This window comes from Columba livia, chromosome 3 (genome assembly GCF_036013475.1).
Source record: "Columba livia isolate bColLiv1 breed racing homer chromosome 3, bColLiv1.pat.W.v2, whole genome shotgun sequence".
In the NCBI taxonomy this organism is placed as follows: domain Eukaryota; kingdom Metazoa; phylum Chordata; class Aves; order Columbiformes; family Columbidae; genus Columba; species Columba livia.
In genome coordinates this window covers 78219751-78236344 of record NC_088604.1, presented here as the reverse complement: position 1 = coordinate 78236344, position 16594 = coordinate 78219751, and the positions used below count along the sequence as shown (strand labels likewise).

The 16594-nt window shown below is 37.9% G+C and overlaps 1 protein-coding gene across 2 annotated transcripts in view; it reads right to left on the bottom strand.

Annotated features, from left to right (window-relative positions):
• Nucleotides 1-16594, bottom strand: part of MAP3K21 (mitogen-activated protein kinase kinase kinase 21) — a 43235-nt gene that overhangs the window by 22341 nt on the left and 4300 nt on the right. For both annotated transcript variants that reach the window (XM_065057773.1, XM_065057774.1), the window contains exon 2: nt 44-224. In XM_065057773.1, coding sequence (XP_064913845.1) covers nt 44-224 — 181 coding nt within the window. The remainder of the gene's footprint in view (nt 1-43; nt 225-16594) is intronic.

Below are 16594 nucleotides of genomic sequence, written 5' to 3'. Positions count from 1 at the left end.
CATAGGTCTACTGAACATGGTCTTCAGCAGACAAACTTCTTACCTCCAAATATCGCTTCCTTTAGAAAACATGGAGGACTTGATAACTTCTGGAGCCATCCATGCGTAAGTCCCTGCTGCACTCATTTTGGTTGTTCTGTGCCACTCTCTAGCCAGACCAAAGTCTGTAATCTTCAGAGTTTTATTACTAATGTCATCATGTTCCATCTTCTCTAGCAACAAAACTGCAAAAGATTGAGTTTGTAAATTAATGCAATGGGAATCAAATCAAAATATCCAGTCCTGTTATTAATATCACATACGACTTGTACTGCACAAATAATTGTATACTTTAAATGTTGTGAAAATATTAATGCCATTTTTATAAACATGAAGGTTTTTGATAATTCTAACCTACTCTAAGCTACAAAAGCAAGAAACATCTACAGTACTGTGAGTTCTTTTTGCAACTGTGTGAGCAGATATTAAACTAGCACAAGAAATCCACTGTAGAGAGATGTAAAGTAAAGCATGTAAGTTGAAGAAAGTCCAGAATCCTAATGTCAAACTGATGATGACAAGATGTGAAAAAGGTATTCATTTTGGAATGAGATTCTGAAATAATAAAAATAGCAGTAGTAGTAAAACAAAAGAAGTGTGAAGAATTGTTATAAAAGATTTTTAAAAAGTGGGACACATTATGTCACTGTATAAAATCCATCCTTAATACCACATTCCATCTTGGTTCTTATTTATCTCAAAAAGTATATAAGAGAACTGAAAGAGGCACAGAGAAGGACACAACCACGGTGCTCAAAACAGCATGTCCACAGGTACAAGGAATGGTTAACAGACAAGGGGTCTTCCCCCAGGAAAAGAAACAGCTGGGAACAGAATCTTTAACACCACCTAAGGAAGAAAGCTGTAGGTAACAACTGTTCACAGTTCTTCAACAGAAGAAACAGACATCATTGAGCAAAATTAGCAGATAAGCATCAAACACGTGGCAGTCATTCAGACAACACGGGTAGGTGAACTCTTGAATTCTTGGCATAGTATGTGAATACTATTATTTTGCATAGATTTAAAAAGTGCCTACACAAATTCATAGACAACTCCATAAAAAGCATTTAAATTAAAAAGTGGGTTTAAGTTCAAGAAATCTCTGGGCCACAAATCAGCACAGGTGGGAGAACATACCAGAGGAGTCAGCTTGGCTTAGGAGTCCACAACTGGCAGCAGGACACTGAACTCACATCAAATCCATGTTAAGTTATGTCCACCACACCTTCATGCTTGTTAAAGAGTAAATTCTCTTTTTTTGCTGTTGCATCCTACAGTGTGTATTAAGTGTCTGACTTGTTCATAACACAACAGCATTGGCAGAGTTGTAATACACCTTCACAAACTAGTACTGAAGAGAACTGGGTTATTGTGCTAGGGCTCTCAAGGAGAATGACAACAGATGCAAAGGAGTCTTTATTAATACACTATAATTTTAATTGCATAGTAAGTTCCTCTGTCACTGTCTGTTGTAGTAACTGTTAGCTTTGACTTTCTATCAAAATTATCTCCCAGGACGAAGATCAAAGGTTACATTACAAATAAGAATAATCATAAATGCATGTGTTTTCCAACTATATGTACAGCAAAAAAGAGTGCAGTAAACCCATTAATAAAAAAGCAGATGAAGAATTACCTTCCCTTCCAGAGGAAAAACTGATAATCTTGCATTTGCAATTGCAAGAAAACATGTTTACTGGTACAGATTAATTACACTCTAAACAAATATGTCCAAAAATGACATCAAATCCAGATGAAAAGAGAACCCGTGTGCCATTTTCAGTAAGCTTCTTAACACAGAGTAGAAGAAATGAAGACAAAAATGGTATAGACAGACCAAGAGCTCACCACTCAGCACCACCAGCACAAGTTAAATTAATGCTAGAGTTTTTATATTTTTATACTTGAATCAAAGACCTATTGTTTGCTATTCCATTTCAAACATGTTCAGCAGAATTCCTGACATTCCTTGACAGCCAATGTGACCGAAACCAAAAACAGTCAGTCTTGCAAAAGGTAATAACTGGCATGTGGCCAAGTTTCGTCCTACAAAGAGACGACATTTCTTAGCGGTTCAAACTTCCCTTTCCGGCCAGTAGCCAGGAAAACAGCAATACTATGCACAGATTACTTAGCAGCTGGGTAGTAAAAATGCTTGGCATAGCTGAGTAGCGCTCTGTGAAGTGCTTCCCCCGCAGCAACCCAGCAACCTTTGCTGCAGCATCCTTCTGCACAGCCCCATGGCCTCGCTGGCTGCTGACCCCCAAGGAGTCACTTCTGCGGTATTGTGCTGACCCTCTCCGCTCAGCCCCCACTTGGTTCTTTTTCAAACCCCTTAAATTACCTTTTTCGGACTCCAATACACCCGCAATATTAAGTTGGCTAACAGCCAGTTGAGCACTTTCTGATTTACTTCAACATTTTTCAGACTTCTTGTTTTCCACAAAGAATAAAGCTCGTACTTACATTAGTTCTAACATTCTGACAAACACAGCCTCAAATATTTAAAAGTAGATAGGCTATTTGAAAACAAACTTACCCAAAACCCCAGAATTAGATTAGGAACACAGAAGTGTAGGAAAAATCCTACGACCACCTCATTTATTTTGACATAGGCAAAATCAGAGACTGTGACTATTTCTGAATGATTCGAAATTTAAGAGAAGGAGACTAAGTCGGGTGTGAGAAGACCACTTTGTGCAAACTGGCATAAAACTTCATCTTGGACTGTTATTCAAACATTTCATGTGCTACAGCCATAAATAACCGTTCGACTAAATATTTTAAGGTTGTGTATGCTCCCTACCAGTTAGACTATATTTTTCAACACACCTCCCTCTATGACTGTACCTTTCTGCAATGAGATCAAGGGGAAAATAAATTTATTAACATCATAGTAGCAGAGGTTAGGGTGTCATATATCAGGCACTCTTCGAATATGAGAGCACATGGGAGCACATGCCCAGAACCATTTACAGCTGGGGAACAAAGAGAAGTTATTGCATGCTATTTACAGTAATTCAATGAAATATAAATCTATAGGTTGAAGATAAAAGACAAAGAAACCTTGACTCAGAGAGGAAAAAACAAATGCTATGTAGTAAAGTGGTATTGAAATTTGTGGATATGATTTTTTGTATGTCCTAAAAATTAAAAGTTTTGACAATGGAACAAAGGTATATTTGGATTCTAATAGCATCCTTAACAAAAATATTGCTATTTAACCATACAGATGGAAAAAACGTTATACACTTCAGTTGTCTAATGTAAATAAAAAGAATATGGAAATCCACTTATTATTAATCCTTGTTTAATGAAGGATGTAGCTCATAGAATTATGAAATAATTTAGGTATGAACAGACCTTGGGATGTCAACCCTCCCCCCACTCAGAGCAAGACTAATGTTGTAAAAAGTGTAAATCTGCTATCAAACATTTTGAGGAACCTGTAAACTTATGGCAGAACAAAAAATTAACATTATCTATATTCAAAACAACTGTATTGTGTTCACTCAACTATAGACATTAACTTAAATGTCATTTTAGAATAGATTTCAAAGAAAACTAATAAAGGACGGTAATAAGGGACATCAAGGCATAGAAAAAACAGCAATAATATGGCAGAGTTACATCACAAATAGCTCATGTGACAGTAATCCCCTTTTATCCTGACAGATGGTTTCTTAGAAAGAAATAAGGTAGCAGACAAGTACCTTTTAGGAAGTTAAATCATACAAACAGAATAAAGATCATTCAAAGAATTCTGCATAGCAGTTGTATGAAGGAAAATCTTGAGACAAGTTATCAGGATAAAACGAATCATCACTAGGAAGCATGTTTGCTTCACATGCAGATTTGCGATCAGAGTGAAAATACAAGGAGTGTTTCAAGAACTGACAGCAAAGTCAGAAGATACTGCCTACTCTGAAGAAGACCAGATCATCATACTAGAAAATATGCAAAGTTGGAAGGAATCAATCATAAAACCTACAGCTATAAAGCAGAGGTGAAAGAAGGCAACAAGGATCTATCAGTAGAATCGTATAAAGCATAAGACCTCATACAAAATGCTGGATGAACTTCACATATATATTCAACAACAGGAACTTAAACTGGAGCAGATGCAGAAAACAGAAGTAGTCAGGAACATGTAATGTATTTTATCTAGATAAATCAGAAGAGCTTATCCTTTTGCTAGGCTAAACAACTGTCAAGGGCAGTTATGAGAACAGAAGTTAGCCATATCTAGGAACAGGATACAGATCTACAGCACTGGTGCTCTTATCGATAAAATACGTTCCTAGGTGCTTTGGCTGATCAATCTTACTGGGATGCTTGTGATTAAACTCAGTTCTAGATCTGGAGCTACCAGGGTGGGGAAAGGCTCATATCAGATCTCAAGGTATTGCCTCTTTCCTCCAACCTCCCTTCAGCCCTCCTCTGAAGTGTAAAGCAGAGTTTACTCCTCAAAAAAAGTCACAAGATCCAACATACACTCCTGTCAAACCTAATGATTCCTGAAATGGCAATGCTAATAATCTTTCCTGCTTTCTTTCAGCATCACGAGTTAGAGCTGGAGTCTTTTTCTACTCATCTTATGGCACACTGCAAGTATTTTATGGTGTAACAGTACGCAGATAAGATGTTCTGCACACTTTTACAAACTCTATCACACAGTTGCCCAAGACTGTGACGGAACTGTACCTGCTGAGCCAGCTGGTAGTTCCCAAGTCCATGTTCTGATTAAAATAGAACCAGAAACATCTCTCTGATGAACCACTACTGTTCCTATACAAGCTGCTCTCTAGTCAGGAAAGGCACAGAATTGCTTGAAAAGGAGGCAGAAGCCCCAGTAAAATCCCACTCAAATGCTCCCAGTCCCCCCACTCTTTCCTGTGCCATTCCCTTTCCACCACTCCATCTCCAGATCTCCCCTCTGGCAGTAATGCTTGGAGCTACTGAGAACAAAAGGTAAGAGATAAACTGCAGCAAGATATGGACAGATAGGCTGTAACCATTCAAAAAATAACAGAAAATAGCACATTTAGACAAAAAATCCTGGGGTGCATGCCTGGTCTACCAAATGCAGACAAGTCCAGAACTATACCCCCAGTGCTTTCAGGACTAAGTTTAAACTTTAGAGAGGAGCTGAAAGAATTTGTTCAAATCACAAGCATTTTGATTAAAGCATAATTTTAAATGAAAGGCTCACATTCTTGCCTCACCTTCTCTCCTTTTTATTTCTTAAAATTCATGTAGCTTAAGAAACCTTATTTACAGCAAGCCTGAGGGAAGCCTGGACAGACTTTGTAGTTTGCAGTACATGCAGGCAACCTCCACCAGGTACTAAGCTCTTCGATGCTACTCTTTTAATACAGGTTATTTCCTACAGTCCTACTTTTCTTTTTGTTACCAAAAATTATAAATTATATTTCTCCAACCTTATCTATCTTAAAGTCCCCATTTAATATAATATTTCATTTGACAAGCTGCTTGAAACCTAAAGACTTTATGCAGTTAAAATCAGCTTTATTTCTTAATGTACTCCAGCACTTTCAGGTGACCATTTTAAATTATTAGCTATTTAAACCAGCTGCATAAATAAGGTATTCTGAGAGAAGCCAAATCAAAGGATTGACTTGAATACCTTTTTAGTAGTTTAGATGTACTGAATTTAAACTATCTTTTGATGCTTAATTAAAAAAAAAATTCAAAATAACAAGTGCTTTGGGACCTGATGTGATGTATCCCAGAGTCCTGAGGGAATTGGCTGATGCAGTTGTCAAGCCATTCTCCATCAAAATTTGAGAAGTCATGGCAGTCAGGTGAAGTTCCTGGTGACTGGAAAAATTGAAACATTGCACACATTTTTAAAAAGGGTAGAAAGGAGGACTCAAGGAACTACCAACCTGTCAGTCCCACATCTGTGCCTGGGAAGATAATGTAACAGATACTCCTAGAAGCTGTGCTAAGGCACATGGAGGACAGTGAGGTGATTCAGGACAGCCAGCACGGCTTTACCTTTGGGCAAGTCCTGACTGACCAACCTAGTGACCTTCTATGATGGAGTAGCTGCATCAGTAGACAACGGAAGGGCTACGGAATTCACCTATCTGGACTTCCGTAAAGCCTTTGACATGGTCCCCTCCACCATCCTTTTCTTGAAATTGGAGAGGTATGGATTTGAAGGGGTAGACAAGGAACTGGCTGGATGGTTGCACTCAGAGAGTAGTGGTCAATGGCACAATGTCTGGATGGAAACCAGTAACAAGTGGCGTCCCTCATGGGTCAGTACTGGGACCAGTACTGTTTAATATCTTCATCAATGACAGAGACATTGGGATCAAATTGCACCCTCAGCAAGTTTGTGGATGACACTAAGCTGAATGGTGCAGTTGACATGCCTGAGGGACACGATGCCATCCAGAGGGACCTGGACAAGCTCAAGAATTTGGCACATACAAACCTCATTTGGTTCAACAAGGCCAAGTGCAAGGTCCTGCACCTGGGTTGGGGCATTCCACAGTACCAATACAGGCTGGGGGATGAAGGGATTGAAAGAAGCCCTGCAGAGAAGGACTTAGGGGTACTTGTGGATAAGAGGCTGGACACAATCTGGCAACATCCACTTGCAGCCCAGAAGGTCAATTGCATCCTGGACTGCATCCAAAGCAGTGTGGTCAGCAGGCTGAGGGAAGTGATTCTGCCCCTCTACTCTGCTCTGGTGAGACCCCACCTGGAGTCCTGCATCCAGCTCTGGAGCCCTCAGCAAAGGAAAGACATGGAACAGCTCTGCTGTGAGGACAGGCTGAGAAAGTTGGGGTTCTTCAGCCTGGAGAAGGCTCCGGGCAGACCTTACTGTGGCCTTTCAGTACTTAAAGGGTGCCTATAAGAAAGATGGGGACAGACTTTTTAACAGGGCATGTGAAAACAGGACAAGAGGTAAGGGTTTTAAACTAAAGAAGGAGAGATTCAGGCTAGACATGAGGAAGACATTTTTTACAATGAGGGTGGTAAATACTGGCCTAGGTTGCCCAGAGAGGTGGTAGATGCCCCATCCCTGGAGACATTCAAGGCCAGGCTGGACAGGGCTCTGAGTAACCTGACCTTGTTGAAGATGTCCCTGCTCATTGCAGGGGGTTGGACTAGCTGAGCTTTGAAGGTCCCTTCCAACCTCAACTATTCTATGATTCTATCTTCTCCTATCCTCTTTATACTCTATTTATACCTTCTACTATACCTTATTCTCTACTTTGTTGCTACTAAAAACAAAATGTTAAGCAACTATATTCTCTCACATTAGTTATTTTCCACTGACTGCTTCTTGCTACCTTATCTACAGTTTGCTAAATAGCTGACTATTATGGTTTTCACAAATACAAGCTATTTAATAGCATAGCTACTTAAGTTACTATGACTATAGGTAAGACCGCTTACATGCCCACATTTACCACCATTGATAAAGCCATTCTTAGAGAATACCAGAAAGAAAGATATTATACTATATTCCTCTGCTTACAAGTAGAGATTATTCTGAAAAAGCTGCTACTGTCACCTGCCCCCCCCCCCTCACCCAGTCAGTTCCCTCTCCAACTGTTTGCACATGAATCTGGTTCCTGTTAATTCACTAAATCAACATGTAACAAAACCAGCAGGGCTACCTTGTATCTTTACCTGGGAACTAACAGGCAGAAAACAAAAACTTACTAAAGGTTGCATATTTAGTCAAGGAAACACAATACCTTGTCAATATTAAAAGAACTGCCTCCATTTTGTGGAGCTGTTGTTTGGTTAAGATTGTAATTAGAAACTAAAATTTCAACACTACTTATAGAAGCCATGCCCAGTTTTTATTGTGGAGCTGTTGTTTGGTTAAGATTGTAATTAGAAACTAAAATTTCAACACTACTTATAGAAGCCATGCCCAGTTTTTAAACTGCAAATTAACTACGACAGTGAAAACAATAACTGACCAGGACATCTTAAATACATGCAAAAGATGATATATTTGTCTGTACAGCATTGCTTCTTAAATATCTTGCTTTTCTCCTATGGGTTCTCAGGATAACAACTGTTATTCTCCTCTCAGTCAGTGTCTGTCAGATTGAAACTATCTCACTAGCATAAGTTTAGAGCTCACCATCAGAAAGAATTTCTTCCTTTAAACACTGATTACAAATGCAAGAGGCATTTATCTACTTTTTATTATAGTGGTACTGTGCTCCTCTTTCATTTACATCCCTTTATAGCAGGCATATAACCATTTCTTCATTTTCACACTGAATTGAAAGCAACTCAATGACACTTTGTTCTTAAACATATTTGTCTAAAAACACCCATCTTAAGAAGGAAAAAAAAAAATTGAAAAAAATAATAATCCTATCTCACAGGAGCCAACATATATTAAAAAAAAAAAACAATCTGAACAAAGTGTTCCCAATTGGAAAGCCAAAACAAGACAAGACTTGACACAAAGAGTCCTTGACAGCATATACTGACAAATACGCACCAACCCCATAAGAAAAATACACCCCACAGAGGAACAAGTGGCACAAGAAAACCACCAAAGCATTAGAATGGCAGGGAGTCACCTGGCTATCTGCAAGAAATGAAAGGAAGAGAGAGAGAGAGGGATTAGAGATTTCAACAGCTTCAACACACCTTGCAACACCATTTTTTGCTTCCCCTTCACTTCTTTAATAACTATTCTTAATGCAACTTAGGGCAAATGGAAACTTGAGAGAAAGAAGCAGTTTTAACAAGTTACTGGCACAGGCTGCAGATGCTGCAAGTAATTTTCTGCCTGCCACTTGTGCTTCACTTGCTGTTCAGGTAGTTCTGTAACGCAAACTAGAAATTTCTATTGTGTCTTGAGAGGAAGTACCAGAGGTAACACACATTTATAATTAGACATTCAAATAATCATCATTTAAACAGTGGATTCTGAAAAGGCAAGATTTAGATATTGCATCAGCAAAAAAATCAAAAACAGACTGTACATTAAGTGTTCTCAAGCTCCCTGTTTAATGAAATCTTAAATTTAGTTCTACTTAAATACTACATTCAAGAAGTTACCTCATTACAGCAATTCCTCCATAATTTTACAATCACATGGAAATCAATCGACACTGAAACTTAGCTTTAAGGCTCGAAACACTCCATTGGCTTTAAGACTCGAGACACCCCATTGTGCGGCTCGTACCAGGAACTTCCATACTTATTTGAAACAATAATTACTTTCTTTTAAGCTTCCTTCTTTGCTTGCTGTTAGTTTTTTAAAGGCAGCTACGCAATAAAAACAGTGACCAAAATGCAGGTAGATTAAAAAGAAATACTAAGAACAACTGGTAATAATAATTAGGTGGTAAACCAGTCAATCCTGAGATATTCTTGTAGTTTCAAACTCTATAGAACAAAGTGGCTGCGTATCCATTCCTTAAAGAACATCACCTTTGTTATGAAATGGTGATTCTAATGAACTTGTTCCTAATTCAAAAAAAAAAAAAGAAAAAAAAAAGAAAAAAGGCAGCAAGGCAAACTAAAGCTATTCTATTCAAACTGCAAGAGGAGTCTTAGCCAATATATAACACATCAGGTACAGTTTCCTCCAATAGAAACTTCCAGAAAACACATTAATCACCTTCCTATCCCAAACTCAAGACCTGTCCATTTCCTTCAAAACAAAGTAAATCAATATATACCATGTGACATACAGAATTCACCAGGGCAATGTAGCTGAAGTTTATCATCTCAAAAATGGCAACCAGGGGCAAGAGCTGACAGAGGTTCCTGTCCTTCAGACCTAACAAGTTAACTGTCATTAGTCAAATAATTTTTTGATGATTTAATTTAAAAGAACAAGAATATTTCATTCAAATTTGGTTTGGAATTTTTTTTTAAGTAAACAGAACATGACTTGAGGCAGTCTGATATTTGAAGCTAATCAGGGGAATGCACAGCTTCTGAACACACACAAGTATTTACAATGTTGGCATATATTTCCTGATCATAACATAATACACTCAGAAATTACATACTTGTTGCTTTATCTTTTTTGTGATCTATATGAAGGTGTATTTGGTGTGTTGAAACTAGAATATTTAATGTACAAAAATATCACTTCCAAATCAAAGGAAGAAATGTTTAATATAACTATATAGATACATACATAGAAAATTAAAAACACTTTCTACCTTTAAAGGTGACTTACTAACCAAAATGAAGTATAAGGGTGTAGGCTGATGTCACAACTAAGACAGTAAGAGCTTGGTGTCGCTAAAATACTTACCTTAACCTTCTCTCCACTTATAGCCACTCACACTAACAGCTTTTCCCCCCCCCCCGCCACCAAATCTAGCAATTGGGTAGTCTTGGGAGACTCAACTAGATAGCTCAGCAGAAAACGAAGCCTGCAAATAAAACAGATTAGAGTAGTTCTCTGTGGGATCCCTCAGATGATTTAACACAGACCTACTGACTGTGCAGGCAGGGATGAGCAGAATCCACTGATGCATGGGAGGGGGAGAACCTGTGCCTGGAGATGAGTGGGGGAGCCTATGGCACAGGTGGTGGCTGAATGAACCCACACATGGCCTGCTGTAGTAAGGGAGAAGTCAAGCAACGCTTCAGAATTAATAGATCTAACCCTTTTACATCTGCTTTTAGTCAGAGGTGTAAAGATAGAATCCATCTTTGCTATTTTTTTCCATCATTAAATAATCTTTGATGAAATTAACTATTGGAAAGAACCAGTTGAACTAACTGAAGACAAAAACATTTTCTCCATCCCCTTGAAGATGCCTACTGCTTTGAATCCAGACAAACTCTGATGGTAGATGCTTTGTCAAGTTTAGTCATTGAGTTCCCTTAGAACCTCACCAGTTAATGTGAAACTCCTTTAATATAATTTCTATGATAAATTTTAATAGGTTACACTCCATAAAGAATTCTGACTTAGGTTGTCAGGTTTTTTTAAACAGAATATTTGAAAGAGCCTTACTATTTTAAAACAATTTTTTGCCAAACAAACTGTTTCAAAACAAAGCAGAAAAACAAAACAACAACCACCAAACAACAACAAAAAGAAACAGCCTGGGTTTTTGAGACAACTTTTTTTTTTTATAAATACAAAACTTGGGAGAAAAAAAAATATAATTCTGTGGAGTGGAAGGATTCCTGCATTCCATCCTTGCAATTTCTTCAGTAGCTGAGGAATAGCCCCTCCTGACTGTGCATTTCCAAGAACTCTGATATTTTTTAATAGCAAAGGCAAAACAGTTATTTTGAAATGAGAACTCTGCAAACTTTGCAGTGCTCTCTTTCTCTTGGGAAGAGAAAATGGAAGGGAAAACCTGCTCTTTTGACTCAATAATTAGCATGGCATTCAGCAACGAGTGGAAAAAGTACATTTTTTTTCATTTTTACATGACACATGAGGAAATAAACTCAATTACTTTAATGAAGAACAGTGGCATCTAATCCTGATCTTAAAAAAATAAATAAATAAATCACAAAACTGCCCAAACATTTAGACCTAAAGTATAATCAGTTCCAAGGGTTAATTTGTCCCATAAAAAAACCACAGTAATGAAGCAGTTACTCCTGCATTTTTGAGAGGGAGGGCTGGCTTATCAGCTCCAAGTTAATAGCACACCTGCCAAAACACAGATTTTAGTCGCTATGACGAGAACAAAGCATGATTATTCAGCCAACACTGGCATGTCTAAGACTGATTTAACTGGAGCTATGGCCCCACACACACACCAAAAAAGAAAAGAGAAAAAAAGAAAAAGGTTAAACTTGGCAGGAAGCTCCAAGAAGGAAGAATATTTCTGTGGTGACATTATACAGATACGTAACTTTTCCATTTTACCATATATAACCCATGACTTCAAGGTGCAGTAAGTGGGTCAAAATTTAAATATCCACTTACTTTCGGTTGCTGATCTGAGGTAAGCTCTCGGTAACATGGTCAAGCAAGGTAAAAATGGTGAAATTAGTTTTAAACTGTTAATCGAGGAATGCACATTTATGACATCAGTTGTTACTTTGGTACTGTTCGTATAGTCAGTCAAGTCATTTGGTATTTAATATATTTTACCTTTATATATAATCTATACTTTTGTTGACTTCAATACCCTAGTTTTGTTTTTAAGAAAAATAAATCTCCAACAAAACAAACAAACAAACCCCAAAACACCAACCAACCAAAACCTAAGCTCAAAAATGCTATTTAGAAGCATTATTACTGAAGGCCATTGAGATGACTTCCAATGCTTTAAATTTTAAGACATCATCAGAAATAAAAATTCAAGGATAGATATCACCCATACTGCAAACACTCCTTGCAAATGTTCTTTGTACAAGGCAGTCGCGTTTCAGAATTTGAAACACTGAAACAGAATAACGTTTATACTTGGTGATAAGAAAACTTACAGGCTGCAAACAAAAAGCCATTCTCTTCTAAGGTCAAAGAAACCACAAAACAGCCTTGAACATCCCAATACAGTTCAATGGTGTGTTACTTCTGTTCTTTTGAGGTTGCAGAACATAAATTTTTAATGGAACTTTTAAAATTTGGTAAGAGGATTCAAAGGCATTCAATGTGCTTGCAGTCCCAATAGGGGGAAAAAAAATCTGTAACTGAAAACTCAGTTATAGCTCAGATTCTTCCAAAATTAGGCTAATATTATCGATGCCTAAATCCCAACGCCATTTTGCATTGTTTATTTAAGTACAACGCCTCATTTCACAAGTGTTAGGGTCAGCAGTTAAACCTATTTCTCAGTTTTAGTGGAGTCAACAAAATTGTATAAGTATTTTAACAGCTAATGGGAGGTATTTAGCTGCCTGTTTTTCCATTGACTTATGTGGAAATGGTTTGCTCACTCAGTGCAGTTTTCATAGGCAGGTAGGTATGTGACTATATCCTTAAGGTACCAGCTTTTTAAAAAAAAAAAAAAAAAAAAAAAAAAAAAGAGCCAAGTAATGCAAGTCTTCTTTAATATATAAATATTACAAACACTCTAATCCAAAGTCCTACACTTCAATTTCTAATGCTACCCCAAAACAGAATGGTCAGCAAATGTGACATTTTGCTGTGACCCCCCATGTTGGACATGAAGAGATCACCAGAAACCTTGATGCAAATGAGCCTCCTGCAGAAATCTGCTGGGAAAGAGTCCAACATGGAGCAGGACAAAAAGAAAAACTTCCCACAGCTGTATACCAGATCACTTGGTGTCTTACAATGAGAGAGAGAACAAACACAGGGAGAGAAGAAAGACATGAAGAACCAACCAAGACCCAGAAAAAGATCAAAGTATTATTATTCTTGAATTCATTATCCCACCTGTTAAAGATGCAAAGAGTCTTAACAACAAATAAGGAACAACTCTGCAGCTGTCAGATGGACATCGTTGGGGAAACATTAAAATGAAAGTCTGTATTAAAAATTAGTACTAAATAAGGGTATTGAAAGTTCATGGGTTTTAAACTAATTATATTACATTTAGCAAGTGTTTATCCTAGAATATTGTTGGGAGCATTAAGGACTATATGTAAATATACTTGAGCCTTGTTACATTTGAGGGAATTTGTTCTAAATTAATAAGCATTTTTTCCCACCTGTTAATGCCCAGACTTGAGACACGGAAAAACATCAAATGCTAGCAAATTTAGAAGATAATAGATCAAGGTCAAATAAACGGCTATTGCAACTAAGACTTCATCTACAAATAAAATAATTGCTGGATGCTGTTCCTCCTCTGGAAGCCTACAGACTGTACAAACAAACATTGTGCCACAGAGTAGTAGGACTAGATGTGATTCTGTGCGATTCACAAAATTTCATTTGAAAGATATTGTATTAAAATCATTAAGTTCCTGAACATTAATTTTAAATGCTGAAACATATCCTTTAACTGGAAATAAGCAACTATGACATTTTAGTGCTAGGTATTTCTACTGTAGACTGAGACAACTCGAGCAGATATTCAGCATTGTCCTTTCTTGAATTCCAGCATCCCTTTCTGAACACAAAATACACAATGTTTTTACATGTAGCAAGCAAATATATCAAGCGAATATAAAACAGGCATAAAACAAAGAATTTCCTTTGATAAACTGGGAGAAGATACACTATAGCTCAAGGCAGCCAAGCATTTGCCGCTCCCACAGAATCCAACAGGCCTTCAGGGTCTCTAAAAAAAAATAAAATCTCTATCTACAAAGTCTGAGCATGCATCAAATAATGAAGCAAATTACTAGGAACAATGTTTTATGAACTACAGTAGAACATTTTCAAGTGACATAACTATATTCAAACAAAAAACTTACTAGAATTCAATGGCATGCTACCTTTTCATAGACCACAGCCTTCAAAAGAGAGATGCTGTATCCCAAACTGACAAAATTCTGCAATCCTCCAATTTGCATGAGGGTGATTTGATTTTGGGGGTCTGGTGTTTTTCTGCTATACATTTCCAGGTGCTTCGGGATGTACGACCAGTTCTTATGTTGCAACGCAGCAGCATTATCTTTACAGCAAAACATAAGGCAGGGCTACTGCCACTCACAGAGATGAGATAGGAAGCCGGTGTACCTGGAACAGTTTCTAGCTTTATGCAATTTAAATAATTAAGAATAGTGCAAAGCATTTGAGTGCCATGACTTCCTATATGAACACAGCATGGAAAACCACAGCATAAGAACTTTAAACTGGTAAATAACTTCTGGCCCCACCGTTTTATCTGACTGACATTAGTCGAAGCGATACCATGTTCTCAGAGATATGGTTCCTACGGTTTCATGAAATCAGCTGCCTTACGGAAGAGGAACTGCAGTTAGCTCTGCCAGGGAGAAAAAAAAAAAAAAGTTCATTGCTCTCCAATGCTCAGAGAGGCAGGCCAGTAGGAGTTTTGGAGCTAGCCAGGCAATACATGCAGTTTCAGACCCATTATGGCATGTGCAGCCTGCTATAGGAGGTGCAGGAGTCACCCAGCCTTGAAGGTGGCCACCCTGGGACACTAGGGGTGCAGGAGGGAACAGAAGAGCAGCAGTTCCACAAAGGAGAATGCCACGAGGACGGGAGATGTAAAACACATACAAGTAGAAAATGAAGTTTACTAGTTTTGTTACAGTGTAACAGGTGAGCAGTAATTGGCACAGTGGTATTGACACAAACAACTCAAGTTTCACTGCCTTTAGAGGACATGTTGGAAATTTATTTCCAGACAAAGAAAGTTAGGTTGAAACTCCATTCTGCTCAAAAGCCATCTCTCTTCTCCCTCAAAACTACCAAAGACCACGTAATTTCATTTTTACTTTTCTTGGTAACTGTACATTAGAAGATACTGAATTTTCAAGCATTTAGTAAGATCTAAGCGACCCTACAGCTCTACTTGTGATGTGAACAACTCTTCTCTCTTCAAAACCAAGCCAAGAAACAAATTATGCACCCCACTGGTTTCAGAATAAATCGAATCTGCTCAGGAGGTGGCAGATACGCTTAACTCCAGTTTCTTGCTCTTTCTCTCCCCAAACAGCTAGCGTAAAGATGCTAGGTGGAAAAGTTAGAGGCAAATAGTTTTTATGAGTTCTTGGAAACCTACCCCTCTTATTGTAAAGGTGTTTAACAGTGTCACTTAAGCAACCATGGTGCAAATAACCTGTAAAAGCAAAGAACCAGAGATAATTTGTTCTTGCTTTTCTCAAAACTCCAAGGCATCTTCCCTCATCAAAAGCAACTGATTCAACAGTTCCATCAAACCACATCACACTTCCTTTTGAGGTTTTAAAACCAAATTATTTCTATTTTCCAAACGTTTTTCATGAGACTGGTTTGAAGAATGTCACGTTAAAGCGGATTGTCCAATTGCAGTTTCACTGTTCTCTTGCATGTTTGATTTGTTCAGATTTCAAGTGTTACTCTCAGCATCGTCTCCTTATTCAACAATCCTTGAAACTCAAGCTGTCCTTGACGGTTTCAAAAAGTGATATAAAATCAACAAACTTCATAGAGCTGAGGGCAGCAAAGGATCCCGGGATGTCGGAGGAGCTGGTAAAAGCCATAGCAAACTGAACCCTACTTGCATATCCATCCACAACAAATGAGTAGCAAGTACTTTATCAGTATTGTGTTAGTACACACAATCTGCACTAAATCAACTTTGTGCTTTACTTGTACTCTTGGATGGGCCTGTGGGGTAAGCAAGATATTCAAAACCTTTTGTAACGCTTCCTACAAGTACACAAAGTTAATGCATTAGAGATAAAGTGCTTTTATTTGTTTTTTAATGCAGAAGTACTGCACAGTCTGAAATCAATCCCAGAAACATGAACCTCTGCTTTCTCTACACTAGGGTCTAGAAAATAAAAACCTTGCAAAGTCTATCTGAACTTATTACTAGCTTTCTTCAGAATACTAAAAAATAATCAGAAAAGGCTGCACCAAGCCCTTAAACAACCATAGGTCTCATAACTAACAAGGTGTTCTTGCCCAGAAGAAAGCAATTTGATTCCCCTAGAGAAAAAAGTTGCCCTTTCAAAGAGT